The sequence below is a fragment of the Rhipicephalus sanguineus genome, chromosome 5, assembly GCF_013339695.2.
Source record: "Rhipicephalus sanguineus isolate Rsan-2018 chromosome 5, BIME_Rsan_1.4, whole genome shotgun sequence".
Taxonomy (NCBI): Eukaryota; Metazoa; Arthropoda; class Arachnida; order Ixodida; family Ixodidae; genus Rhipicephalus; species Rhipicephalus sanguineus.
The window spans coordinates 116,480,461-116,505,202 of NC_051180.1; the positions used below are offsets into that span (position 1 = coordinate 116,480,461).

Consider the following 24,742-nt stretch of genomic DNA (forward strand, 5'->3'; position numbering starts at 1 on the left):
AAAGGGTGCACGTCGTTCTTGCTGTTGAGAACCCCAGGTCATGAGGCCGTCAGGAGACTATCATTGACTTGCTTGCCTTAGCAAGCTGCACTTATCTAGGCAAAGTAGTCATCAGCCATGCTCAGATTTACCACGCATCCAACTAGGTGAAGAAAGTCCTGCAAATAATAAAAGGACCGCAGTAGTACGAAACAGCTTTAAGTGCTTACCGCCCAGGATTGCGGAGTCGGCATAGCTGGACACAGCCCAGGGCTCTCGATAGACCCCCGGTGGCAGCGTAGGTGGTGGCCGTGTCTCATCCTCTGGAGGTGCATACGTGACTGGCTCAATGCCGCAAGTGTCTTCCCGCACGGCTCCTTCAGGATAGGCGTGTACGTTGCTCCGCCTGCTCTCTTGAAAGTAGCGTCTCAGCGGCATGTGGTCGTCAAACTGTACTCGTGAAATGCAGCCTACAAAGCCTTCACCGGTGCCCATTGACTCTGCAGTGGATAGGGAATGGTGTGGGAGAGAGAGAGAACAAAGTTGCTAAACAGGTAGATCTGCTTGGACAAATTTTTCTATCGAATCTGGGTACAGTAATAAATGATATATAAGAGCACTCGCTTCTGCCTCAATTAAAACATTGAGAAAGCACTATATTTAATGTTCTTGCAAAGTAAACAATCATGCCAAATGTGCCAAATAAAGTGAGCAAACTTGCTCATGATGCTGCAGGCACAGGTTCCATTCCTTGCAGAAGACGAATTCTCTTAATTTAACTCTTAAACAGTGATCATTTCGTGGTCAGACAGATATGCTGCCAATCAGTCAAGGTGGGTGGGTGCAGGCAAAGAATGCTCTCACATTTTAAAAAAACTTCACATGTTCAATTTAATCTATAAACAAAGAAAAATTACAGGCATCCAAAGCTAGACGGGCAATAGGTGCAAGCAAGCATAGCTCTTTGAATGGACAATGTTGCCCATGAACATTTTGTCCTATAAGGTACTAGTATGCCTATAAATGTGCACCACGTATGCTGTTTCACTTGGAAGTGAGATGGATGAGACAATGAAACTAAGATTGGATTCAATTTTACTCCTACAAATGCAGCTATACACAACGTCATGCATAGAAACTACAACAGAGACACTGCTGATCACCATACGATTCGCTATAATAATAATAAACTTCTCGTGATTTCTCAGCAATTGCATCAATTCTTTGTGGTTGTCTACAACTACAGTTGAGGCTTCTTATAATGCTCCTGTTCAAAGCGAACTTTTACTTATTACAAACAGTTCACTGATGCCAAAAGTGCTTCGCAAGGATTCTATAAGATACTGTCCATAACATGTTGTCCTGCTCAGTTCAGTTACAATGACTGGAGTGAACTACGGTGCAGGCGTGTCCCTGTGAGTCAGGCGAAGGTTGCACTGCACATGCTACACAATGCAGCCAATAGGCACAGTGCCTCACTTTGATCTTTAGCTTTTCTTTAAAGTCAAGGATACAGGCTTCTGAATGAGAAAGGGAGGGGCTAGAATAAAAATAAGCAAGAATGGCAACTATAGTAGTAAAGAAGGAAAAAAAACAAAGTATGCAGCTTTACAATTGAATAAAGGAACGAAAATTCTTGCCATTGAGAAACCCCAGTCATGAGGCCATCACAAGGCCATTGCAAGCATGCCACAACATGGCACAGGTTACGAGAAATATCATATCTACAGTCGCCGACCGATAAATCGGACACCAATAATTCGGACATGCTCGGTTATTCGGACAGTCACGCGGCACCGGCGATGATCCCATAGAAGTAATGTGTAAAGACGACCGATATTTCGGACAGCTGCGAGATCTACATTCGATAATCCGGACCCTGTCCAAGAGCGTCGCGCACGCCGAATCGCCAGCCATTATCTCCTCCGGCACCCGTACCATACAAAGTATGGCCTCAGAGATCAAAGCAAAAGCTAATTGGTGATCTATGAGGCTTTATTTCGATCGCTACTTTATGCCTCAGAGATTTGTGATTGGAAATGCCGATCTTGGAGGCACTGGTCAACTGTGGGTAATCGTATCGACATCGTGAACATCCTACATTCCGGTTCCTGTATCCCCGCGCTACGTTGCTATCGCTGCCATTCTGTCGAATGCGTTTGCGGTAAAGCATTTTGCGCGCGCATTCATTTTTATCTTGAGACTGGCTTTATTTTACGCTCTGCTGTCTCAAAAGATTTGAGTTAAATGGTGCCAACGGTGCCCTCACAGCCAGCGCCAAAGGCTGCGCCGACGACAACGAAACGCGGCAGATACTGTATTCAGCATTGCCAGATGGCCCTGTAAAGTCTACACAATGTTGGTTAGTCACAGCTTCCAACACAAGCTTTCCAGTTTCACAAATTTGCAAATCTTTGTTGCAGCACAATTGGATTGTGCTGCAATTGTAGTCGGCTTGGAAACCCCGCGCTAACTACAAACTGTCTGTGTCTATGCAAGCAAAATGCTTCCTTCTACAGACACCTACTCAAATGCACATTGCTGTATTACCCAAAACTGAAGCGCTGGAAAGATGGCAAAGTTTAGTATTGCCTGAAGGCATCTCAAAAAGCCAGCGTGATGGAACACCGCCAGCATCTGTGTTGGAAGGGCTGCTTCTCATTGGTGCACGAGATGAGATAGCAGCAGATAAACCATGGGCATTTGCTAGCACCCAAGAAGTGATCTGATCAATTTACATTGATGTGAACTGCCCATTCTGCTCAGACCAATGCACACACCACAGTTTGAAGTAGCACATGGTATTTACTCGGCAGGAACGCCAATCTTCGCACAAACAGCACTCATGCCGGCAGTGCAAGTACTGTATCAGAGACGCTTCGTTCAGTTGGCTCCAGTACAGTGTGATTGTGCATCCACTTATCTTTATCACATCTGCATCCAAATGCACTGATCACCTCTGACAGTGCCGGATTAAAAAAATGTTGGAGTTTGAGGCTCACTGCATCTGTGGAGCCCCAATTATAACGATGATGATGACAGCGCTGACTGGTTTAAAGGGGCCCTGCAACACTTTTTGAGCAGGGTCAAAAAGCGCTGCCAATCGGTAGTCGAGGCTCCCGAGAACACGCGAGCCAAATATTATAGCGAAGCGAGCGGCCTGGAATTTACAATAAATTCTCAAAGTCAGCTGAAAATCGCTCCCTCTTCTCTCGACAAATGATGTATTAGTCCGCAATATACGACGCGACTGTCGGCAGTTTCACCATTGGCTGATGTTATAATCACGATAACACCCTCATTATTACTTTCGTTGTTAATTTTGAGTTCGATAAGTAGATAATATGTATGTTTATACAGTAAAAGCTCGTTAATTCGGATTTCTAGGGACCGGAAAAAATGTCCGAATTAACCGAATGTCCGAATTATCGAATGGTCGAAATAAAGACAATAAATGCACGAGTTTTTTCAACATACCTTTACTTAACAAAGTAATCGCGGATGCTTGTCTGTTTTCGAGCAGATATTCGCGCGGACACAATTTTTCTGAGCCCTTCAAGGTGCTCAGCAGCTCGCATGATGTCTGCAGTGTCCGCAAAAGTTTCACCCGTCATTCACGCTTTTCGGTTGGCGCGGTAATCCACGGGAAGATTGTTGATGCTCTTAAAGCAGCGTGGCTTTTGAACCTTTCCGATAACGAGAAGCGGCAAGCGCTCTGTTCCCGTCACGTTGGCGGCTAAAAGTACGGTTACTCGTTCCTTGCTTCTTTTGCCGCTTATACAAGGATCCCCTTTCATCACTCTTCATCACTTTTTGCCGGGAGATTAATCAGAGCACGCAAAATTTCTACTTTGGTGGTGAAGTCCTTGGCCTCGTACTTGGGCCGCTTCGCCGGCGTTGCCATCGGGGGAGAGCGCGGTCACACGAGAAGTCGGCACAAAAGCACCAGCAACGATCAAGCTAAAGGAGCTGTACTGAAATGTTCCTCGATAAATACCGACTGATCAACGATGCAGCACACCAACGGGAACAAAGCAACAAAACCCACACGCGGAAAAAAGGCGTTTAAACAGTCTCAATCCAAGCCAAGTCGATAATTGATGTCCATGGCGATGCTGCGTTTGAGCTTCACTTCTGTTCCGAATTGTTCTTTTTTCGTTTTCGAGCCTCGCCAGCGGCCCGAAAGTCGCCGAATTATCCGATTTGCGGTCAAATCTGTCCGAAATAACGAGCGCCCAGTCTCATAGAGTGATGCGTATATTTACAGGGACCAGATGACGTGTCCGAATTAACCGATTTTCCGAATTAACGAGAGTCGAATTAACGAGCTTTTACTGTATTCTGTTATCGCGTTAAAAACACCGAACAAACATTAATATTAGCACTTCCGGTCTCACCGACAGCTCGTCTGCTCGTAGTTGCGTGGTTGCGTTTTCTTCACCATGTGCAGTGCCGAAATCGTGAATATTTCTGTGCTCTTGACCATCGCCGGTTGCCGTTGAGAGTGGCAGCCGTTCGAGTGTTGCCTCGTCAGCTGGAAACTGCATCGTCGGCACGTTCTCACGACCGACCGAGGCAATGCTGGCGCCGGCTAGCTTAGGATACCTGTGTTCGCTGTATGGCGAGAGTCCCGTTCACTGTCTGTTCAGTATGTCACCGAGCCGTACCTCGGCGTATCCTCCCCGTAGTCTCAGGTTCCCGAGAAACCGCGACACAGCAACCAAGCAGACTTGCATTTTCACGGTAGCTGCAGACAGCCGGGGGATGGGTCCGTGCCGGCCCGATGCCCCACGATCCTTTCTTCTAGTCTTTAGTTCATTGTTGTCAGCCCGCACTCGCTGTGCGCCCGCATTCGAAGAACAAACAGCATCGAAGTAACGCCACTGGGAGAAGGGTGCACGCAGCTTTGCCGTGTTGAATACGATTCAAGCGCGAGCAGCGCGACGAGGCAGTGTATCGGAGTGTGGGTCGAAACCCATCTCAGCTGTCATTCGTTCCAAACGCGCACGCAAGTTTGCGTCCATGGTTGGCAGAGCGATGAAAACACTACGGCAGTTTGAGGTGCACACCCAACATTACCAAACCGACACGCAGTTTTCAAGCACGCGCGATACACGGTGCCATGGGCTCCGCTAGAGTTACTGTATATGCTACCTTTATGCTACCTAAAGGTAGCATATACAGTAACTCTAGGCTCCGCCACTCGACGACGACCGCGCAAGCCGACCGGAAGTGGCGCCACAGACCACATGGTTGCGCCGAGACGCCAGAGAGAAAAAAAATGAAGGAAAAAAATGCCGCCGGCACTGACGTCGCCTCCTCGCACCTCCGCCCTCCCTCCCTTCACGCCGCGCGCAGCTCTCCGCGCGCTCGCTGCGTTGAGTTGAGGGAGAAAGCTGCGGAACGTGATCTCTATAATTTGGTAACACCACTTATACTTGACGGATTCGAAAAATTTTTGCGGCATATGACTCGTGAAGAGTCATACGTCAATAATGAGACTATTCCAATATAACTAAGAAAGGTGTTGCAAAGCCCCTTTAAGGCAGGAAATTTTTCGAAGCCATCATGTTAAGCTCACTTGTCAGTGATAAAATATATACAGTAAAACCTCGGTGATACGAATCTCGCGGGGTTACCAAAAATATTCGTATCATCTGAAATTCGTATCACCAAAAAACAACTGAAAATTAGTATGCGGCAAAAGAAAGTTGACATACGTTTCGATTTAGTGTTTCGCAGGGCCGCAGCGACGTCATGAACAGCTCTGAATGAATGCCAGTAAAGTTTTTAGACGTCAACCATTGTACTTGTACTCGTAAATATACGGTGCATGCGCGCGTGTGTAATTGTTGAACCAGATGTGTTGCGCTCCGTGACCGCTAATAGCCCCTTCCTAATCTTACTACGCTTTTTCGCATGACACTAGAGTGAGGCGGCGAAAGTGACTTAAGAAGCGCTTCTTAAGACCAAGACCGTCTGCTTTGTCTCTTGGAGTCTTCGTCCACGTTTCGTGGAACTTCATGACGGACCCTCAGCCCAAGTTCCAGTCTTGTTTCATAGAACGTCTGATTGCGGGGACATGGCTTGCATCGACGTGGCAGGCACGTGTTAACACAGTACAAAAACGCTGCTGCCTCGAGCACATGAGCACGCGTCAACACGTAAAAAAAAGGAGACGTCAACGTCATCTGTATTCTAAAAGCGAAGCCGCATGAAGGCCTCCAAGATTTGCGCGCACTATATCGGAGGCAACGACGCACCGTTGATGGTCGCGCAGCGTGCATGCCCGCGTCCGCGCGTGACCGCCGCGTCTTACGCGGCAGCACCTGTTTGTACCTGTGCGCTAGCGTACGTTCGTATCAAACGTCGCGGGGTGCAAATCGGTTCGCAACAACCGTACTCCAATACACTTTAGGCTAATGGGCCTTGGCCGGGACCACAGAATAATTCGTATCACCCCGAAATTCGTACCAGCCGTGATCGTATCACCGAGATTTTACTGTATAATAGTTATGGACTTGGGGCAGCTAATTTCTCAACTTGTTTTTTAATATATTAGTTATTAGCCGTTGGTTATTAAAAGAGACGCTGCACAATGCTACACTATGGCACGCTGCACAGGCTTCCACGTAAAAGAAGTGAGGACCCTGGCAGTCCAAAGCATCATTTCGTCTATTTGTCTGAATCTCCAGAGCACTTGGAACTAGAAGTCTAAAAATTGAGCGAATATATTTCAAGACTTCAAGTGGTCAAGCGGTGTCCCTGAAAATTGGGGGCCTCAGGCTGTAGCCACTTTAGTCCCCACCTTTCAATCCGGCACCTGCCTCTTTAAAACTCTCTAACTACCCCCATGTGCAATTCGCATACGCAACTTAATACTATGACAACACAAATGCAATTCGAGCACCTGTAGAATTTCTATCGCAATAAAACCAACATAGATGCTGTCACTATCAGCACCAATCAGCTCACCGTTTCGTCCTACGTAAATGCTAAGCAGGTCGTTGAACTGTGCGTCGGCCTTGCCTCGAATGTTGAACGTGTGCACCTGAGGTTCATAGTTGTCCACCTGAGTGAAAGAAGATAATGTTTCATGAAACTTGTCCTGCTAGAGAAAGGGAACACAATTTTTGTTGTGTAACTTCTGTGTCATTGCAGTGCTGTGATGGCACGCATACCCAGGAAACATGATGAAAGAACACGAAACAAACACAGAACTTGTGTTCCTGTACCGCACAACCATATGTCTTACAACCATGCCATACCCATAAGCCCTTAAGGCTTAAGTGCATCTGAAATAACTGGTGTGGTGACATAGTTTCCAAAAAGTGTGGCTTTTACAATGCACCATGAAGAAGTTAAAACTTTACAGATTTACTCTGCATATACACTTACTTCAGTGGCAACAACTAAGGTGTCATTTCTGTGAATCCAAGCTACTTACAATTTTCTATGCTTTTAATGTCACATTCATACACATTACTCAATTAAATCATGTTTCTTGTTTCTCTGCCAAAGATGTTCGCTAGCAGACAGCAACAAGTGGATCCTAAAGCAATGGAACAATATTAATCTGGAAACTCTACACAGGCAAAATGCACACAATTCAAGGGCTCTGTTACTTGGTTACAAAGGGGGAAAAAACAACCTGCAGCAAAACATTACAAGAACCTCTGGTGCTGTCCTGGGGACGTTAGATTCGCATTGCAGTACCCAACACTGAAGTGAAAGATTTAATGGTCCATAGATCTGAGAAAAAGCTGAAAATATCCACAGCTATGAGAAGCAGTCCAGCATTCTGATTTATACTATGTACTAGTATATGTGAACAACAGTGCTGCAGGGTTTTAATGGCTATGATAACAGAAAGCATGGAAAAATTAAATGGCATCTTCGATTATGGAGTCTTTTGAGGATGACTACATTTCTGATGCACTGCAATAAGCAGAATCTCTAACTACACTCAAACCTCATTATAACAAAGTCACATCTGCCACGAAAATAACTTCATTATATTCAAAAATTCGTTATAAACATTTATTTTGAACAGTTTCTATGACAAGACTACTTTTCATTTAGTTTGTTATAACCAATAATTCGTTATATCGAGGTTTGAGTGTAGAGGGCGAACAGTGCACAAGTTCCAGAGCTGCCTGAAACCACTGCAGATTCACATGAAAGTGTCTTCCTTCGCTTCAATTTCGGCATACACAAGCCCACCTAATGGAGTTTGTTTTAAGGGGGGACACGGGTCTTTGAGACCGAAAATCAGAAAAAAAATCGAATTTTTGAAAATGTTTTATTTGGATTCTGCCGCTACTGATGCATAACCTCGCCAATTTTCATGCGTCTCAGATCAGTATTTTAGCCGTGACAGCGTTTTATGTGCCATCAGCGAGCTAAATTTTTAGCGATGAACGCGTAAAAAACGGGCTTATTCAGCGCCGCGCTGATGCCGTTCTACGTTCCCTACGGCAGCCATCTTGGTCGCATTCGAAAGAGCCGCGCTTTTTCTTGAATATCCCGCCGCCCTTGTTTCCGTCCACTCACAATTCACGTTTATTAGCTAAGCTATCGATGGATGAATTATGCATCGGCAGAGCGCACATGATCTGGCCACTGCAGCGACTCTCGAGAAATCAAACTGCGCCTAGATCAACCTATCCCAGAGTCTCTGTGGCTTTCTATCACTGTCCACACATTGGCGGCGATAGAAGAGGCAAGGTTCACTGCCGTATGCTGTAAAACTATTGTGCACATTTCTAGTCCTATCACAGGACATTGTATCACATGTAATCATGCATTACCAAAAGGACTAGCCAATACAGAACACCTGACATTTATCATGAAAGCACTTCACAGTCACCCAAAAAAATTTTAGACAGTTTTTTTCTTAAATAGATTCGTGTGAAGAATTTAATTTAGCAATAAAAAAAATACACATTTTTGAGGCATTTCGCGAAAAAAATCGACCCTCAATGGGTTAAAATTGAAAGTACTGAATACCGACATTTCAACACTCTGAAAAGTGGTAAACCTTTGCATCCTCTCACAGAATGCAATGAAATTAATAAAATTGGGTTTCTTCCTTTCCACAGGGTGTCTCCGAGAGACTGAGCCTAAAGCATGATGCATTTTAAAGATAACAAAAAGAAATGTTCGGACCTAATCGCTTCTAACAGTCATCCGAGCTTAATTGTGCATAAAATCAGAGATCACACAACAAAGACAAGCAAGATGTTGGCCAGAACTCACAAATATTGTCAGCCTCTCTCCGTTGTGGGTACGCTTGATCTGGACATCGTGAATTTGACCCAAAGCAAAGTTTTCATTCTTGATGATGAGCTCTTGCCGTTCAAAGCCAAAGTCAAAGACCAGTCTCAAGTGACCTGAGTAAATGAGCAAAGCAGGGAGAAAACAGCTCAAATTTATCTCTGTGTGAGTCAGATTACAAATGCGAATAACTTCATCAACTTCGAACTTTCGGGGTGCAGTGCTAAAAAACATACGAACAGGGAGACATAGTAGACATGACGGGCGCTGAGTTACAACTCAGCTTTTTTGCCATCACCAGTGTAAATACGTGTGCCATAATCACTCAAAATTTGTTCTTAAAAGTCAATTTCTATAAGGAACGACAAAAACAATCTTTTAAGAATTTGTATAGCGGAGGAGTCACATGGAGCATGCGTGCAGGAATGAAACAGCACTAGGAGCAAACAAAAACGTAAGCGACTACGAACCAGTTCATCCAAGCATAAATTCTTCTTCATCAATTTCAATATGAGTTCCATAATGATAAATTTGACTACTAAGCTTCACTGCAACACTGCCTTATCATGTAGCAAAGCATCCTACTGACTGTGGAGATACTAATTATTGCATTTACCTAATCCTAATGTGAACCTTTTTTTGGGTGGGGGGTGGAGGGATATCGGTCTTATTACATGCATGTTGGAATTGAGTAGAAAATGATACTGGCCCCCATCTAAGCCTACTGTCATCACCATTAAATGGCAGTAGCAGCTCACTTGTTGCTGGCAACCACAGTACCACATTTCTCTCATTTTCTGCATCGCAGGTGTGCACTGTTGCTTTTGTCATTGTCCTTGTCAAGTTCGACCCGCACAATATTCTGCCCAAATGGATACAGCGGTCTTGAAGACGCGGCAAGTCATGTCCACTATGAGAATAGCTTTAAGACACTAAAGTGAAACAACGAATCGATTTACATTGATAAATTGTACTCTGAAAACACTAATATCGTTAATTTCACCACCACAGTATTAATAATAGAGGAGAAAATCAAGGTCAAAGTGTCATTTCTAAATTTCGCGCCGAAATCTCCACGCGTAATGTCACAGATTTCAAAGTGAAGTTTTCGTATTTCGGCGACATTGGCCCAACAAAATTCATTGAAACTTGGTATGTTAAATCTCTGGCGCCCTCAGAGGACATTATTTTTACCGATTAGGAGCTCCGTAGGCCCTAGCAGATGCCGTCAAAATCTACGACGCCACGGCGAATGGTTTGGGAATGTCAAGGTGGCGTCGCCACCGGCATTTTCTTTTTGCACGTTTTCTCGCTTACCAAGCGTCCTGTGGTAAGAGTGGTGATTTTGGTATTGTGAAAGAGTAATTTACCAATACGAGAAAAATCGTTTTTCTCTTTAGTGTCCCTTTAAGCATAGGTGCATCGTGTCCACTATAAGAATCTGTTACGATAGCTTTAAGCGTAAGGTTATTCTATGCGCAGAAGTGAGCAGCAACAGCGAGGCAACCAGTCATTCCGAAGTGCCAGATGCAGGCATTTGCTACTGGCAAAAACTGAGAAAAATCCATTTTTGACACGAAGTCGTCGTGGAAAAGCTATCGTGGACCACGAACAGGGAGATTTCCGGACCTTGAAAATGAGCTGGTTGATTTCGCGCGGCAGCTCCGAGTGGACCACATGACCGTGACCACCTAGGTATCGAGACCCTTCAAAAAGTGAATTCAAAGCGAGCCAGAATAGGGCTACCCGTTTCATGGAGTGGAAGGGATTTTAACTGTGTAAGCAGACTAGTGTATGCAAGAAGGTGCCGGAAAATTTTATAGGCATGCACAGAGTCTTGAGAAAAGTGGACAGGTCACCAGTCCTAGTGAAACTTACCACTGGTTGACATCATGAGGTTCAGGTACTCCCCGGTGCGCGATGACATTCCAAAGATCATGCCGTGGTGTTCCGTAGTGGTGAAGCCCACACGAATGTACTCCTCCAAGGTGGACAGCGTTGTCTCGAAGTCGTAGCGTACGTAGTTGTCAGATCGCAGGTTGACACCGATCTCTGCACACAAAGGGCAACGAAATGTGGCAGTTGAGATCTGCAATTCATGCCTCAATTTCTCATCACACGAATTTAACATGCGGTTTTAACATGTGGTTTTGTTGGTTTTATGAAGCCCCAGAAAACTGCGAAAACCTTAACAGAACAATCACTTGAGCGAGTTCCTATATCGTGCTGGGTACCTCGGTATATGAGCTAGAAGAAATTAACATCCTGTATAAAGTAGTGTTTCATTCTTGCGAATGTTACAGCTTGCTTAGAAGGAGAAATGCACTTTCCGCAGTTAATGCTGAGCTTTCTAGTACACAATGCACAATGAACTTTCCCTTACACAATGCAATTAAGCCCTCTTGCACGCTGCTAACCCGTTACAGAGACATGCAGATGCACATGGAGGAAGGAAAAATAAGGAGAGGCCCTGACGTCACATTCGCCTCCACATCGCAAACACCCGCACCGCCTCCTAGCGAAGGAGCCTCGAAACATTTCGCGATTTCCGTCGTGTCGTTTGCAAGCGCATGTGCGATTCGAGCCTTTTTTTTTTTTCGCCGTGCCAGCGGCGCCGCGGCCCGCGGCGCAGTCGATTCACGCATGCTGCTCCTTGTGTGTGTTCTTTAGGAAAGCTACACAATGCCCAGCTGTTGCGTATACCCAGTGCAAATCGCGTGCACTGCGGACAGTACTGGGTGTCACTTTTCATGTGTACGTACACGTTCGCTTCATTGCTGATCACTAATGCATGGTATTTGCATGCGAAGCTCTCGGATGTGCGCTCTGTTGCTTCTTACTCATTGTGTCAACTCAGAACACACGTGAACTTTTGTTTTTGGCGTCTGACGCGCCGTACATAACATGCACCGAAGGCATCGTACGTTTTTAGAGGCTGTGTCGTTCAACAAAAGGGCAATAAACTTATGTTGTTATCGGACTACGTGATGTATGTATTGTGCGGTGTGCGTTCGCTGCGTGCTTGTTGTTGTATGCGTACTGGAATTACAAACTTTACGTGCACGATTGCGTATACAATACAGCGGTGTCCTCTTTTCGACGTGAAGTTACGTCAACTGTAGGTTGGCGTTGCGCTGAATAGCTACTACGCTCACTCCATATACACGAACAAAGAACCTGCCAATCCGGCAACAGATCGGGAAATCGGGCTACGAGAAAGGGAAGGCCTAACACCCAGCAGAACGCGTAAGTTACTGCTAGGTGAGTTTGAATAAAATGATGCAGGGGCTGAACGTTTTTGATCACGGCACGTACCGGTATTCTGTACTGTTGCACAAAAACGCTCCACGAAGAATTTCAGCACGCAGCACTCGGGCCTGCCACGCACGAACAGCCTGGTAAACGTCTGCTTGCAACATTTTACTGCGTGCGAACCGCACAATACGCGCTAAGTTTACGCCGGGACTACAGATCTGCGCAGAAGCTAACCACCGCGGAGAGCACGCTGCGGGGCGTCTGCTGTTTTGTTTGCCCCATACCGGTTTGTTTGCCCCATAAATCTGACAGTTACTTCCGCCACACTTTTCGCAATGCATTGAAATACAATAGGGCCTCTCCTTAGTATTCCTTCCTCCATGCAGATGCGAAAGGCAGCCCTACCGTCAGCACAGATGGGTCCCTTGAAAGGTGTCCACTGACAGTCGCACGTGTAGCCCGAGTAACCCTCGAGACAGGTTCCACCGTTGAGGCACGGGTTGGAGGCACACTTGCCCACGCAGCCCAGAGACACTCCGTAAAGACCCGGAGGAGCACGCAACCTTAGGTTCAGGGGCTCCCCATTGACCATGAAGCCACGCAGGCAGCCCACATATCCCTCCTTGTAGTCCACGCTTGCACCTGCAGGCCCACATCAGAGACACACGTTACTTCACTGGTCGGCTTTTCCTCTTTATTTGTGTAATGTAGGGCATTAGGGGTGTTCGAGTAGAGGGCCCCTCACTATATTTTAATCAGCCAAGACTCTTTACAACGCGTATAAATTTACACCGCAAAATGTTTCTTCCATTCTGTCCCCACGAAATAAAACTTGAAAATTCCAAGATTTAAAGGGGCCCTGCAACACTTTTCCAAGTAATCATCGAATGGCTTCATTAAAGGTGTTTATTGCCTCACAGATCAACTGCCGCAAACATTTCTAGAATCTGCCAAGTACGAGCGGAGTTACGGGGGATTTGTCGCATGCTTCAAGCGCTTTTCTCTCCTTTCGCATCGGCGAGCACGCTGAAAGCTACTCAAGGAGAGACGACAAGGGGGCAAGAGGCTACATCCGTTTGCCAGCACGTGCACCACACACAAGTAGTTCCTCGTGTTTTTTTCGACAAACGCGCGGCTTACTTTCAGTGTGATCGCAAGCGAGCACGTGGGCACGTCGCAGCATCCCGCGGCAGCCACGGTAACTATGCAGCTCATGACGCACAAATCAGCCAATGGCCGTGGACTTGTGTGTATAGCGCAGTCATTTGGGTTTATGCCATCATTTGTCGAAAGAAAAGCGAGCAATTTCTAGCCGACTTTAAAAATTAATTGTGAATTCCAGGCAGCGTGCTGTGCTACAATGTTTGGCTCACGTGATCTCAGGAGCTTCGACTACTGATCGGCAGTGTTTTCTGACCCTGCTGAAAAAGTGTTGCAGGGTGCCTTTAACCCATATATGCCCACAGTCCTACCCATTAGACGCGTCTTTAAAGCACTCTAACATCGCTATTTCTTTAGCTGATGACTAGCGCCACCTACAGCACATCAAGCAGGCTTCAATGATGCCTGCAAGTGAGTTGATGTCAAGCTAGAATTTCGCTCACAAAAGTTTGACATATGACAAGTTTTGTTCAAATTGGCTTAGAATATCCATTCTTGTTTCACAGCATACACCTCTCAATCCAGCTTATTGTGATAAGCTGATTCGTTTTCTAACTCTCATTGTTCAGAGAAAGATCTTGCTCCTAAGTCACATGGGACACTGTACATTTGAAATCAGCACACAGATATGCATAAGCTGTGAAATTTTCATAAAGATCTGCTCTAAAATGAAGAAATGTGTTTCAAAAGCTGGGTGCACCTCTTAGTTTGAAGCCTTGACAAACTTAGTAGTGACATCACTCAACAACCATGAATAATCTGACTGGATGTGATAAACAAGTTCTTGTCCACAGTCTTTACAACAAGCTGTGGTGATGCGTCTGTGGCCATCTCTAGTCCCTGATTAAGCATGGTAAGACCAAGATGAGGCAGTTTCAAGCTAGCACTCTTGCAATACAATTACTGCCATTTTTCAAAAAGACATTTGCCCACGTCTTTTGCCTTAATGAGAGAAAATCCTTACACACATACTGAGGATAGGTTTGTGAGGTTATAAGTACGAGAGTAGGAGAATTGTCTGAGGGGCTCGTTTTTCCTGTATTATAAACAACTAATGAAACCCATAGACAATTAAGCCAAGAAAAACATAGGGGACATTATCTCTGGTTTCTTAACTGTATTGTAATGATTGTCACTTAAATTGAAAGAAATTAAAGCAGACAAAAAATCGCCCTTTCCGCGGTGGGATATGAACCCACAACCTTCAAATTACGCATCCGAAGGTTGCGGGTTCGGACTGTGGAAACGCCACAATATCTTGCGCAAGCATGAGATAAGAACCTCATACCCTGTTGTGATGACACAGTACAGTAGGGACCGAAACCAGCTTTTAAAAACATCCTATAATTACTTTTTCAGAGTTCATTCATGCTTACCAGTACATTTTCTAGGCTCTTAAAGGCTTGGCCTTTCATTTGACGCAAGAAAAACGACAAGAGAAAATTTTTCTGTCAGTACCCCTTTAACAATGCATCCTGACCTGTGGAAATCACACCTTTACTGCTCCCTCCCAATTCTTCACTGCATCTGTGGCCATCTATACGTGACATCACACTCACCGATGACAAGGTTGCCCGGCAGGTGGAGGGCGTGCGACCGATCGGGCTTCTCACGCACCTCGGCACTCTGGCTGCCATCCACAACGATGCGTGCCTCCTTGCGGTTGCGCTCAATGTGCACCGAATGCCACTCATTGTTGCTCAGCTTGTACGACGTCTCCACGCTCACTCCCTGTGGACCTCCGCCAGCGGTCTCGTACAGCAGCTGAATCTGGTCACCTCCTGCACAGATCGGCCAACAATTCAACATAAATTGTTTATACGCCTGGCTCCAATAGAGTCTCAAAAAAAAAAAAAAAAACACCCTGGGACTTGCTCCAACAATGTCGCAAAAAGCAAAAAACACCCTGCAATGGTACCTGCAATTGACTAGTGAGGATGAGCGAGATATAACTGGCACAGAGCAACTATATGCGGTAAAAGCAATGCAACAGGTCAATTTTACATTCTAAGGTAGTCATTGGCCTAGTAGGCAGCATTTGCTGATGAATGTACATTCAGCTAAATGGACACAAATGGGAAGAGAAAGACGATAAATAATGAGAAGACATCAGGGAATGAAAAGTTCATAGTCAAAATATCCAGCATAACGAACGGGAAGAGGAAAAAGAGCTGTGCCTCTCTTTTTTGCCAATCCCTCCTTTGCACTAGGTATTTTAATTATGGATTGTGTCAATTTGCCATCCCCGTACCCTACTTCAGGTGTCAACATTTCAAAATTGAGTTTCACTACATCTCTTCCACCTTCAGAGCCATTAAAAGCGTAATGCAACAGACTTAGAATTTTAACATAATCAGTGAGTCTCGTTGAGTTTAAAAAATGTAGACGTTGCTCATGAATGCTCTAGAGTAATGCCAAATACAACAACATTAACGATCACATGTCCAGCATACTTGGAAAGCATCTGCGCAGCTAGCTTCGAATGATGTCCTGATGCCAAACATAACCTGATAAAATAAGAAGGCCTGAACCCAGTTCCTGACAATGTAACGGCATTGAAACTTTTATAACTTTGCAGCATAATTTATAATATTTCAGCTCCCTTCACTAAAATGCTTCACGTACAGTGCTGAAGTTCTCAGGAAAGGCCCCATCAGATTCAACACGTATAACACAATTATTTCAATCAGTGCCTTCGTTTTTGATGCACCATCTTGGTTCGCATAATTTTACACACAGTGCCTGAAGTAGATACGATCACATGCATTCTTATATCCTCACATAAGGATTGTATACTTTTATCAGGCCTTCTATGTCCCATGAAAACAATATAGTTGACAGTGTGAGGAGAAACTTCTGTGTCATCAGAGAAAGTGAAGAACAGAGCTGGTCGTACCAATGAGTACAAGCTTGACGTAGTCGGTGGGTCCCTTGCTGTGCATGATGACACCGTTTTCTGCAGTCGTCTTGAAGTGGAAGTACACATCCCAGGAGTGACGCAGGTTCAGATGCGGCACCTCAATGGTTGAGTCCGTGAAACGGAATGTCACAACGTCATCAAAGAGGGCTGCGGGAGAGTGTCATACCGTGTGTGAAGTCAACGGTATACGATGTGCACTAAAGCTTTATAAATGAAGCGTTCCAATGGGTGAGCCTCGAGAGAAGGTAACCGACCATAAGCTTGTAAGATTGTTCTGACCACGAAGTGCAAATGCGATTAATGAATAGCTGAATGGTTATAACAAAATATGATAAGATGAAGATTCAGGGGAAATAGTCTACAACATTGAAACACTGTCAAGCATACTTCCTCAAGTGCAAACCATTCTCACATCCACTGTACCTACATGCTTCCATTATCAATACAATTCAATTAGATTGAGGCGAAATTTGATCAAATCGAGCACCCTGATCTCAATGATGACAAACTTTGGACTAACACCGCAATAATTATTTACTTTTACTTCTTTTCTGGTCTTTTTTTTTCCTATGCAACTCAATACATTATTTTCCAGGTATATTGCCTGATTCATGGGCAGAAACAATGTCTTGTGATGAACAAGCAACCTGCCATGACACCACATGTCCCAACTTTCATAGGATCAAAGCAAGGAGAGCTACGGCTATAGAATCTTGCCCCCAAGCACCTCATGCAACGCAACTTGTCACTTCACGGCTGTCTGCACACTCACCGTCTCCCTGGCACTCCAGTGGTCCGAGGGTGTAGCGGCCACGCTTTCTGTCCTCCTGCATGGAGGCAGATCCAGTGTCACCGAAACGCAGCTGCCGCACGGGAAGGTAGTCCCGGTCGGTGAGCTCGCCACCGTCCGAGAGCCACTCCTCGACGCTTGCGTCACAGTTGCACCAGCGCTGGGGGTCGCGGCAGGACCCGTAGAGGCCGCAGCGGCACTTGCGTGAGCCGGGGATGGAGCCTCCCCAGTAGTCCATACGCTGGTTGCTCCGGCTCACCCACCAGCCATAGGGCGAGAATGTGTCGGGAGTCGTGTCTTGCACTGCGTCAAGTGAAATCGGGTACCATCCCTTAGGGACTGTTGTTCACAGTCAGTGACAGTAAGTCTACAAAATTTTTTAGAAAGAAAGAAGTGGTCAGTGTCTTTAAAAAAAAAAAAAAAGCTATATGCTATGAGACATTCCACTGTTTCAAATGATATATATTCAGTGTCTCTGAGTAGTACAAGAACAGCTTTCAATTTCAGCCCACACTGACTGGATAGAGCTCAAGAACCAGTGCGCGGGCACCAATCATCACCGTTGATTACTTGGCCTTATAGGATAAGAGTGCACTGAAATATGACAGTCGACTTAGTGGAGTCCTACAGGCTACATCCCTGGTGCCTGAGGTATGATCCCAAAATTGGGCACACAATTCAATTATTATTTTTTTAAGTGTGAGCTATTTGGCAAAACAGCAGCAGCCCTAAACAGCCACGATCAGTGAAGTTTGAGAGGGTTCAAATAGAAAGCTTTGCCTTAATAAAAATTTGGTGCACAATGCAAGTGGCATTAAGATTAAGTAGCAAAGTAACATATACGTTGTCTCAACACTCAGTGCAACATATACGTTGTCTCAACACTCAGTGCAAAGCTTCTGAAACATTAAAACTTCAGATATATTCATTTCCAATGAAAAAAAGTGAAGTCACGCATCCATATGTTTGAAAAACTTTAATGTATCAAGAAGAAACCACCAATGTGAAATTGTTCCTGCCAATCATTGAACTTTGCGTCTCGGGTGCTTCACACAGAAAGAATAATTACGAAATGCTTCATAAACATTTAGTGCTTCATCATTATTGATTACAGATGGAATTCTTCTACAATTAAATGGGCTGAGTGAACAAACGGGTTTCTATGCCCCGTACAAATTCCTACCTTTAATTTGAATTTTAAGGACTCAGCAGACAAGAACAAAAGTCTGCATGTACAACAAATGAATACAAGCATTTCCCGTGGTTTATTTGCTGATTTACGAGAAATGCACACATTTAACGTTTGCACTTAAGCAATGAATGCCACACACGACAGTAAATGTTAAAGTCCTGCTGCTTGCTGAAACACAGCAGTGTGTGTAACAGCCGATCATGATGTTGCTGTACAAGATAACATGACGACATGCCTGAAAATGGCAAACAACATCGCGAGAATCATCGAGGATGGGAAGGAAGCACAGTTTGACAAGGTCAGCAGTAAGAGAGGGCTAGCTGATGATTAAAAAGTAGGGATGGGTGAACATTCGAGCACTTCGAATATTCGAAATGAATGAACATGCTTTTTTTTACTGCATGTAACCCCCCTGAAAAGGTGGTTTCACACTGCAGCGCACTGCTGCACTGCAGCGTTGGGCTGCTGTGCCGTGAAACCACCTATCCAAGGCAAATCCACACAGCCACACTTCAAGGTTAAGTGCGCATACTACCTGCTCCTCAATTATTATTTTTTTCTTTTTTTAACTTAAAAGCACGTTGTACTGGGCTTATATGCACTAAGTGTAGGAAATTTTAAAACTTAACATATTTTACCGTTTATAACTCGTATCCTACTGCTATTAAAATCTTGCTACTATTCCCCCTTGAATGAAAAAAAAAGTGAACATTCGCACATGCCTGGTTCCCATTCTTAAAAATACTGCGCAAGTTAGTTGGGTTGTGACAAAAGTGATCATTTTTCTTAAAAATATGTGATATATAATACTCAGACTATTTGGTTCAAAGTTATTCGACCAAATCGCTATCCGTTTTGAATTTGCTTCGAACCTCAAGTTTACCATTCGTCCATCCCTAATAAAAAGCCCTGGCAAGGGAGGCAGCATTGGCATTTAATGCTCACTAGCTGTGCCTTACTTTTTTCTTCCGAGCTTTGCCTTGGAGCATATTGTACTCCTTGACACATGGTTGGGAGCAGTGAAATGAATGAATACATAGGAGGCCCCGAAGTCTACAGCAGGCCAACATTTTTATCACACAAAGTCGGCGGGAGAGGCCCGCCCAGATGACCGAAGCGTGGCAGCCGATTGCCTCCAGCTAAAGAAATAGTCTCGCTCAGGTACTTGGCGAAGTTTTCTGAAGACTGACTGTCCGGCTCAGGACATTGGTCCAGAACGTGCACTCATTGGAGCAGGCTTGTGTACATCCGCCGTTGAGGTGAACATGCCACGTCCTTCTAAAGTTGTACCTGACAATAAGTAGTATCTTTTGAATTAATGTTAGGAATGTTTCTGCATGCAATCTCTCTGATTCATTAACCCGTATAGTGAAGCATCTTAAAGGACCAATGTGTCTTGTGGTAAAGACACATTGTTTCCTATTCAAGCAATGATGAGCACAAGACTTGGCCAGAACTGTAGTCATTGTACCATGGTTACCGTCGATTTTGGATTTGTGTCACTCACCGCTTGTGTCAAACAGGCGCGCATTGAAGCACTCGTAGGTGAGCCGCTGCCGGCAAACCGTGGACCGGTTCACAAGATGGACCATCTGCTCCATGGGGGCGTCATATACAATGTCCTGGATGAAGCTGCCTGGTTCCCGGAAGCCCTTGACATCGGTAGTCATCTCGTTCTTGTGGTGCACCAATGTGTCACTGCGGTTGTCCGCTATGCAAAAAAATAGAACCAAACACGGAAGTGACACAGAGGCCAGACCACTCAAAATGTTGTTTCAAAGCAGCAAATGAAACTGAGTCTTCTCAATGATAATAGAAGCTTTACTTAAAGGCAACACAGTGTTCGTTAACCAGGGTTTCAAACATTAAAATCAAAATCAAGTCAAATTATGAGGCTTAACGTTCCGAACTGATGCAAAGGCCAAGTTGAGTCGCAATGAGATGATCAATATTTTTCGAATAGTTGTAGAATATTTGCTGAATATTTCTTTAATACTCCGAAGCAAAATTTCAGAAAAAAAGTTGCAGAGGATCCCTAAGAATATTTTTTTGAAGTAGCAACATGGAAGCGTTTCTTCTGGCTAGGTTGTTGAAGCATTGGAAGGGTGCTGCTAAGTGGTGTTCCCTGGTTGTCTAATAAAGAATGAGGCGATGCAGGGGCCGAATTGTATTTATTTACATGATATGGTGCCACCAATGTGGTGTCGAAAACACTCTACATGCGAAAGCAAAAGACACTATTTTCTCAACCTCTCCTCCTCCTTCAACTTGTGTGGAGGTCCAATTGATGTGGCATACAAGGGCACGCTCCCTTAGAGTCCAGAGTTCCGAATCTGCTCAGTAGACGTCAATGTATAAGAACATCTGAAATTTCGGACGCGAAAACTCTTCGGCGTCCGATTTTTCTGACTTTCTGCCCAAATTTCAGGTCCAAAAGAGCATTAATTAAAGCCCCCACCTCTGCCGCGTCTATCATCTCGTAGGTTCTTCCAACCAGCGCTTTCGTGATTCGATACATTTGCGGCCGTAGCAGAGTCTGAAAGGCAGCTTTGCCGCAATGCTAAAGTGTGATGGGGTGAAGCGTGTCAAAAATCTAAAGAGGCCACTGCCACGGCGCTAACGCAGCAATGTCTTTACGAATAAGCATTGAAAATGCATGGAGGTGTGATGGCGGCAGGTGGCAAACGCGCCAGTGCGGCTTAATCGCTGACAATCCTTCTAATAAGCATCTTCAGCTAACTGCTCAGTAGTGCATGTGGTCTAGCGCAGCGGTATGCGTATAACCCGAACGCGCCGCACCGCCGTTCATGCTGCCTCTTAGTGCGAGACCTCTAAGTGCACCGCAGACGCGTTGTATTCACGAACGAGAGCAGCTCGCCATCGCCGTGCCTTTGTGCAGTCAGGAACGGAGTGGGCATCATGAACAGTCTCCTGACGAACGCGTGTGTACGGTACAGCAAGCGCCCCGGCAGTGACGGTGTCAGCTTAGTTGGCGATGTGCTGCTCACAACTAGGAACGATCGGCCTCATGCAGCAGCAAATGTTGAGTATCGGCGGAGTTTCGGCGATGCGTGTGCGCATCGTTTACATGTGCACACGCATCGTGGAAAGGAGTCGTCCGCTCTTCCGCCACAGTCTGTGTTCCGCGTCATCGTTTCCAAACGCTTCATGCAAGAGAGCCATAATCTATTCCGCGCATTGCTGTTACCAGCAGCGCTCATCACGAGATGCCAATTTGCAATTGACGGTTAGCACTTAAGCGGGGTTCGCGGCAGGTACCGAATGTATTCACAGGAGCATGGGCGCGCACCAAAATGCCTGATAATTGTACTGGGAGGCATTCAAGCTATTTCAGAAGTGGCTGTGGCGATTTGACCGCTTGAGCAGAATAAAAAAGTATGAATTCGTTTTTTTCGAAGACTTCGCGGTCCCTAGAAGGTCCGAAAAATCAGGCGTTGACTGTATTCCGGAAGTTCGAATAGTAAAATTCTGGTGTGAATCAAATCGAATAGCAAACACTATTAGAAAAATATTTGAAAGTTCAAATGTTCGCACACCCCTAGTATTAATGTGTACCTGAGCATGTGGGCATTTTTGCGTTCTGCCCTCAATGAATTAGGGCCACCGCAGCTATAAATCAAACACGCAAACTACGGTGTGGCAAGAAAAAAAAAAGACATACAAGAGAGCAGAATAAAGAAAAATTTAAAACAAGTAACAAGCACTGCCATATTTTAATATCCCTAGCTAAGGACAGCTAGTGTTTCAGCTGGCGAGCAGCTACCTCAAAGAAAGCAGAATGTTACTCACGATGGAAGATACATTCAACTGGAAACGGAGTCAGTGGCCCGCTGCCATCCACGTCGATGAGGATGTTTACCATTGTTTCGTCGGGCTTCTTCTTCATGTGGTAAGCCTCACATGAAAGCGGGTGCAGTGCTGGTGTGTGGAAAAGCAAGCAAGAAAAAAGACAAGGTGATAAGGTTATCAATTCAGCATCCCAGTTTTCCAAAACATAGCTATACAACGTACAACCCTGTTCACTTCTAACAAGAACAGCTATTCAGTATTTGGAGGTCGATTACCGCTCATAGTTCCCATGAAGGTTTTGTGGGCAAACCTTTTATCTATGTACATCTACCAAGTACATCATGTCGATCATTTTCCCCAAAAGTTTTCAAGAGATGTTGAAGCTGCAGTAGCTAATACGCTATCAGGTGTTCTGCCTATAGTGTAGACCATGGGTTCTCAAACTGGGTTCCGCGGAACCCAGGGGTTTCATGAAAGACATTTTAGGGTTCTGCGAGCTGTAAGAACGAATGCGACCCGCTCTCGTATTACCCCAATTTATGACTTCGAAGAGAACACTTAAGGAAAATTTGCATTTAACGATGCCATCGCACGCCACATCCATACACTGGGTGTCTGCGGGTACCGAGAGAGCCGCATGGTAGCAGCACTAAAGCATCGTCGTCTTGCGCGCGCCATGAAACTTGCGCGATTTGCGGACCTGCAGTAACAGAGCACTGATAATTCATGCTCGTGAGCACAGTTTGTTGATGGGCACCTCGGCATTTTGTTCGTGGCTCATGGCGCGCAGGCATTCACGGGGCAGTTTTCGTACATGTTGATTTGCCACTGCACTGTGTCAGTTTTGTAGACAAAATGCGCAACGAGCGCTTTGATACACGCAAGAGGCAGTGCTTCGTGCTGGCTGTGGGCTACATGAGCATTTAGGTTTAGCCTTACGAACCGTGTATCGGTCGACAGCCATTTCACAGAGCAACTGGCCCGCCTTCATTTATGTTTTGCAAAGAATAAAACAAGCTTCTGTACATCTGACGTTTCGTGTGTGTGAATGCATTGCTTACGGCGTGCAGTGTCTGAAGCATGCAGTGCATGGTCAGCAGGCGCGTTAACGTGACTCACGGTGTGGGGTGGAGTGTTGCGGAGAAACCGCAACCGTGTGTATTATCAGGAGTTGCACATCAAAGACCATGGCCTTTGGTATCAAAGATAATAGGCCAATGCGGGCGGCGAATCAATACTGTGGTTGCGCGCGTCGAGAAGTGTCACCTCCCCACCCTCACCTCCGTTTCCGATTGTCTTCACGCTAAAGGAAAAGTTCAGGGTTCCACGGCACTCTGGAAAAGATTTTGGGGTTCCCCACGGCTAGAATGTTTGAGAACCCCTGGTGTAGACTATACTGTAGGCACAATACTGTAAACAGTGTTGAATGCTAATACAAAAGGTTTTCTATAAAAAAAAACAAGCTTCACATGAAAAAAAAAATATTAAAGAAGTCACATTTGCGTTTTGTTTTTAATTAAGCTGCTTTAAATAAATGTTTTATTAAATGTTCATTGCATGGATTGAAATAAAAAGCCTCATTAAAGCTACCATTATGACTGGATGGTAGGTTTATGGCAGGAAAATAAAAGCAGGGTGTACCTGTTACATATACTTCCATAGTTTATCTGCTGAATATAAATAGAAATATAATATATATGAATAGTAACAGAATGTTTGCAGCTTAGAGCACAAATTCACAATTCAGTGGCACATCTTTCACAGCAAAAGGATCTCCACATTTAGTTACTTTACTCTAACTTCAAGCTTTCTGTTCTTAGAAGCCTTTCAGTTCTTTTTATCCAGCTATGCAGATCAATGTGTAAGCTAAAGATCCATGAAGATAGAGGGTATTAAGTTCCTATATACATACTTACTATGATATAAATAATAAAGTGCTGAATCATTTTCCTACACAAGCAGGATTATAGGATAGGCAAACACATTACAAAGCGGAAGCAGAATCTTTCAGCTGTAATCACACGAAGCCAGTTTAATGATAAAACACAAGGACGTGGCCAATTCAAATGAGAAAAAAATTCAAATGAGAAAAAATTCAAATGAAATTACAACAGCATAGAAAAGCAGCCAAATTTCAGTGCTGATGAAGACCACTCACAGACATGGCAGACCGCTCCAGCATAACCAGTGTCTGTGCAATTGCAGACAAACTCGATAGAGTCCTGCTTGCAGACACCGCCGTGCTCGCATGGGTTCGGATGGCAACTGCAGAAATGAAGAGCACATATAGGTGAGCTTTCATGCAGATGTTGCCTGATGCAAAATTTCCGTGCTGGTACTCCAAAGGTAAGGAATTTGG

General features: G+C 44.9%; 1 protein-coding gene across 7 annotated transcripts in view; it reads right to left on the reverse strand.

Annotated features, from left to right (window-relative positions):
• Nucleotides 1-24,742, reverse strand: part of LOC119394176 (neurexin-4) — a 96,553-nt gene that overhangs the window by 30,523 nt on the left and 41,288 nt on the right. For 6 of the 7 annotated variants that reach the window (XR_007416075.1, XR_007416076.1, XR_007416078.1 and 3 more), the window contains exons 12-22: nt 24,542-24,648; nt 22,384-22,512; nt 20,081-20,284; nt 17,364-17,684; nt 16,568-16,738; nt 15,231-15,452; nt 12,916-13,152; nt 11,134-11,307; nt 9,238-9,371; nt 6,955-7,051; nt 210-479 (exon numbers count right to left, since the gene is read on the reverse strand). Coding sequence is in view for 3 of the 7 variants with exons in the window: in XM_049415670.1 (XP_049271627.1) it covers nt 210-479; nt 6,955-7,051; nt 9,238-9,371; nt 11,134-11,307; nt 12,916-13,152; nt 15,231-15,452; nt 16,568-16,738; nt 17,364-17,684; nt 20,081-20,284; nt 22,384-22,512; nt 24,542-24,648 (2,066 nt within the window). In the remaining 4 variants the exon portion in view is untranslated. The remainder of the gene's footprint in view (nt 1-209; nt 480-6,954; nt 7,052-9,237; nt 9,372-11,133; nt 11,308-12,915; nt 13,153-15,230; nt 15,453-16,567; nt 16,739-17,363; nt 17,685-20,080; nt 20,285-22,383; nt 22,513-24,541; nt 24,649-24,742) is intronic. The other variant, XM_037661433.2, reaches the window with a different exon arrangement.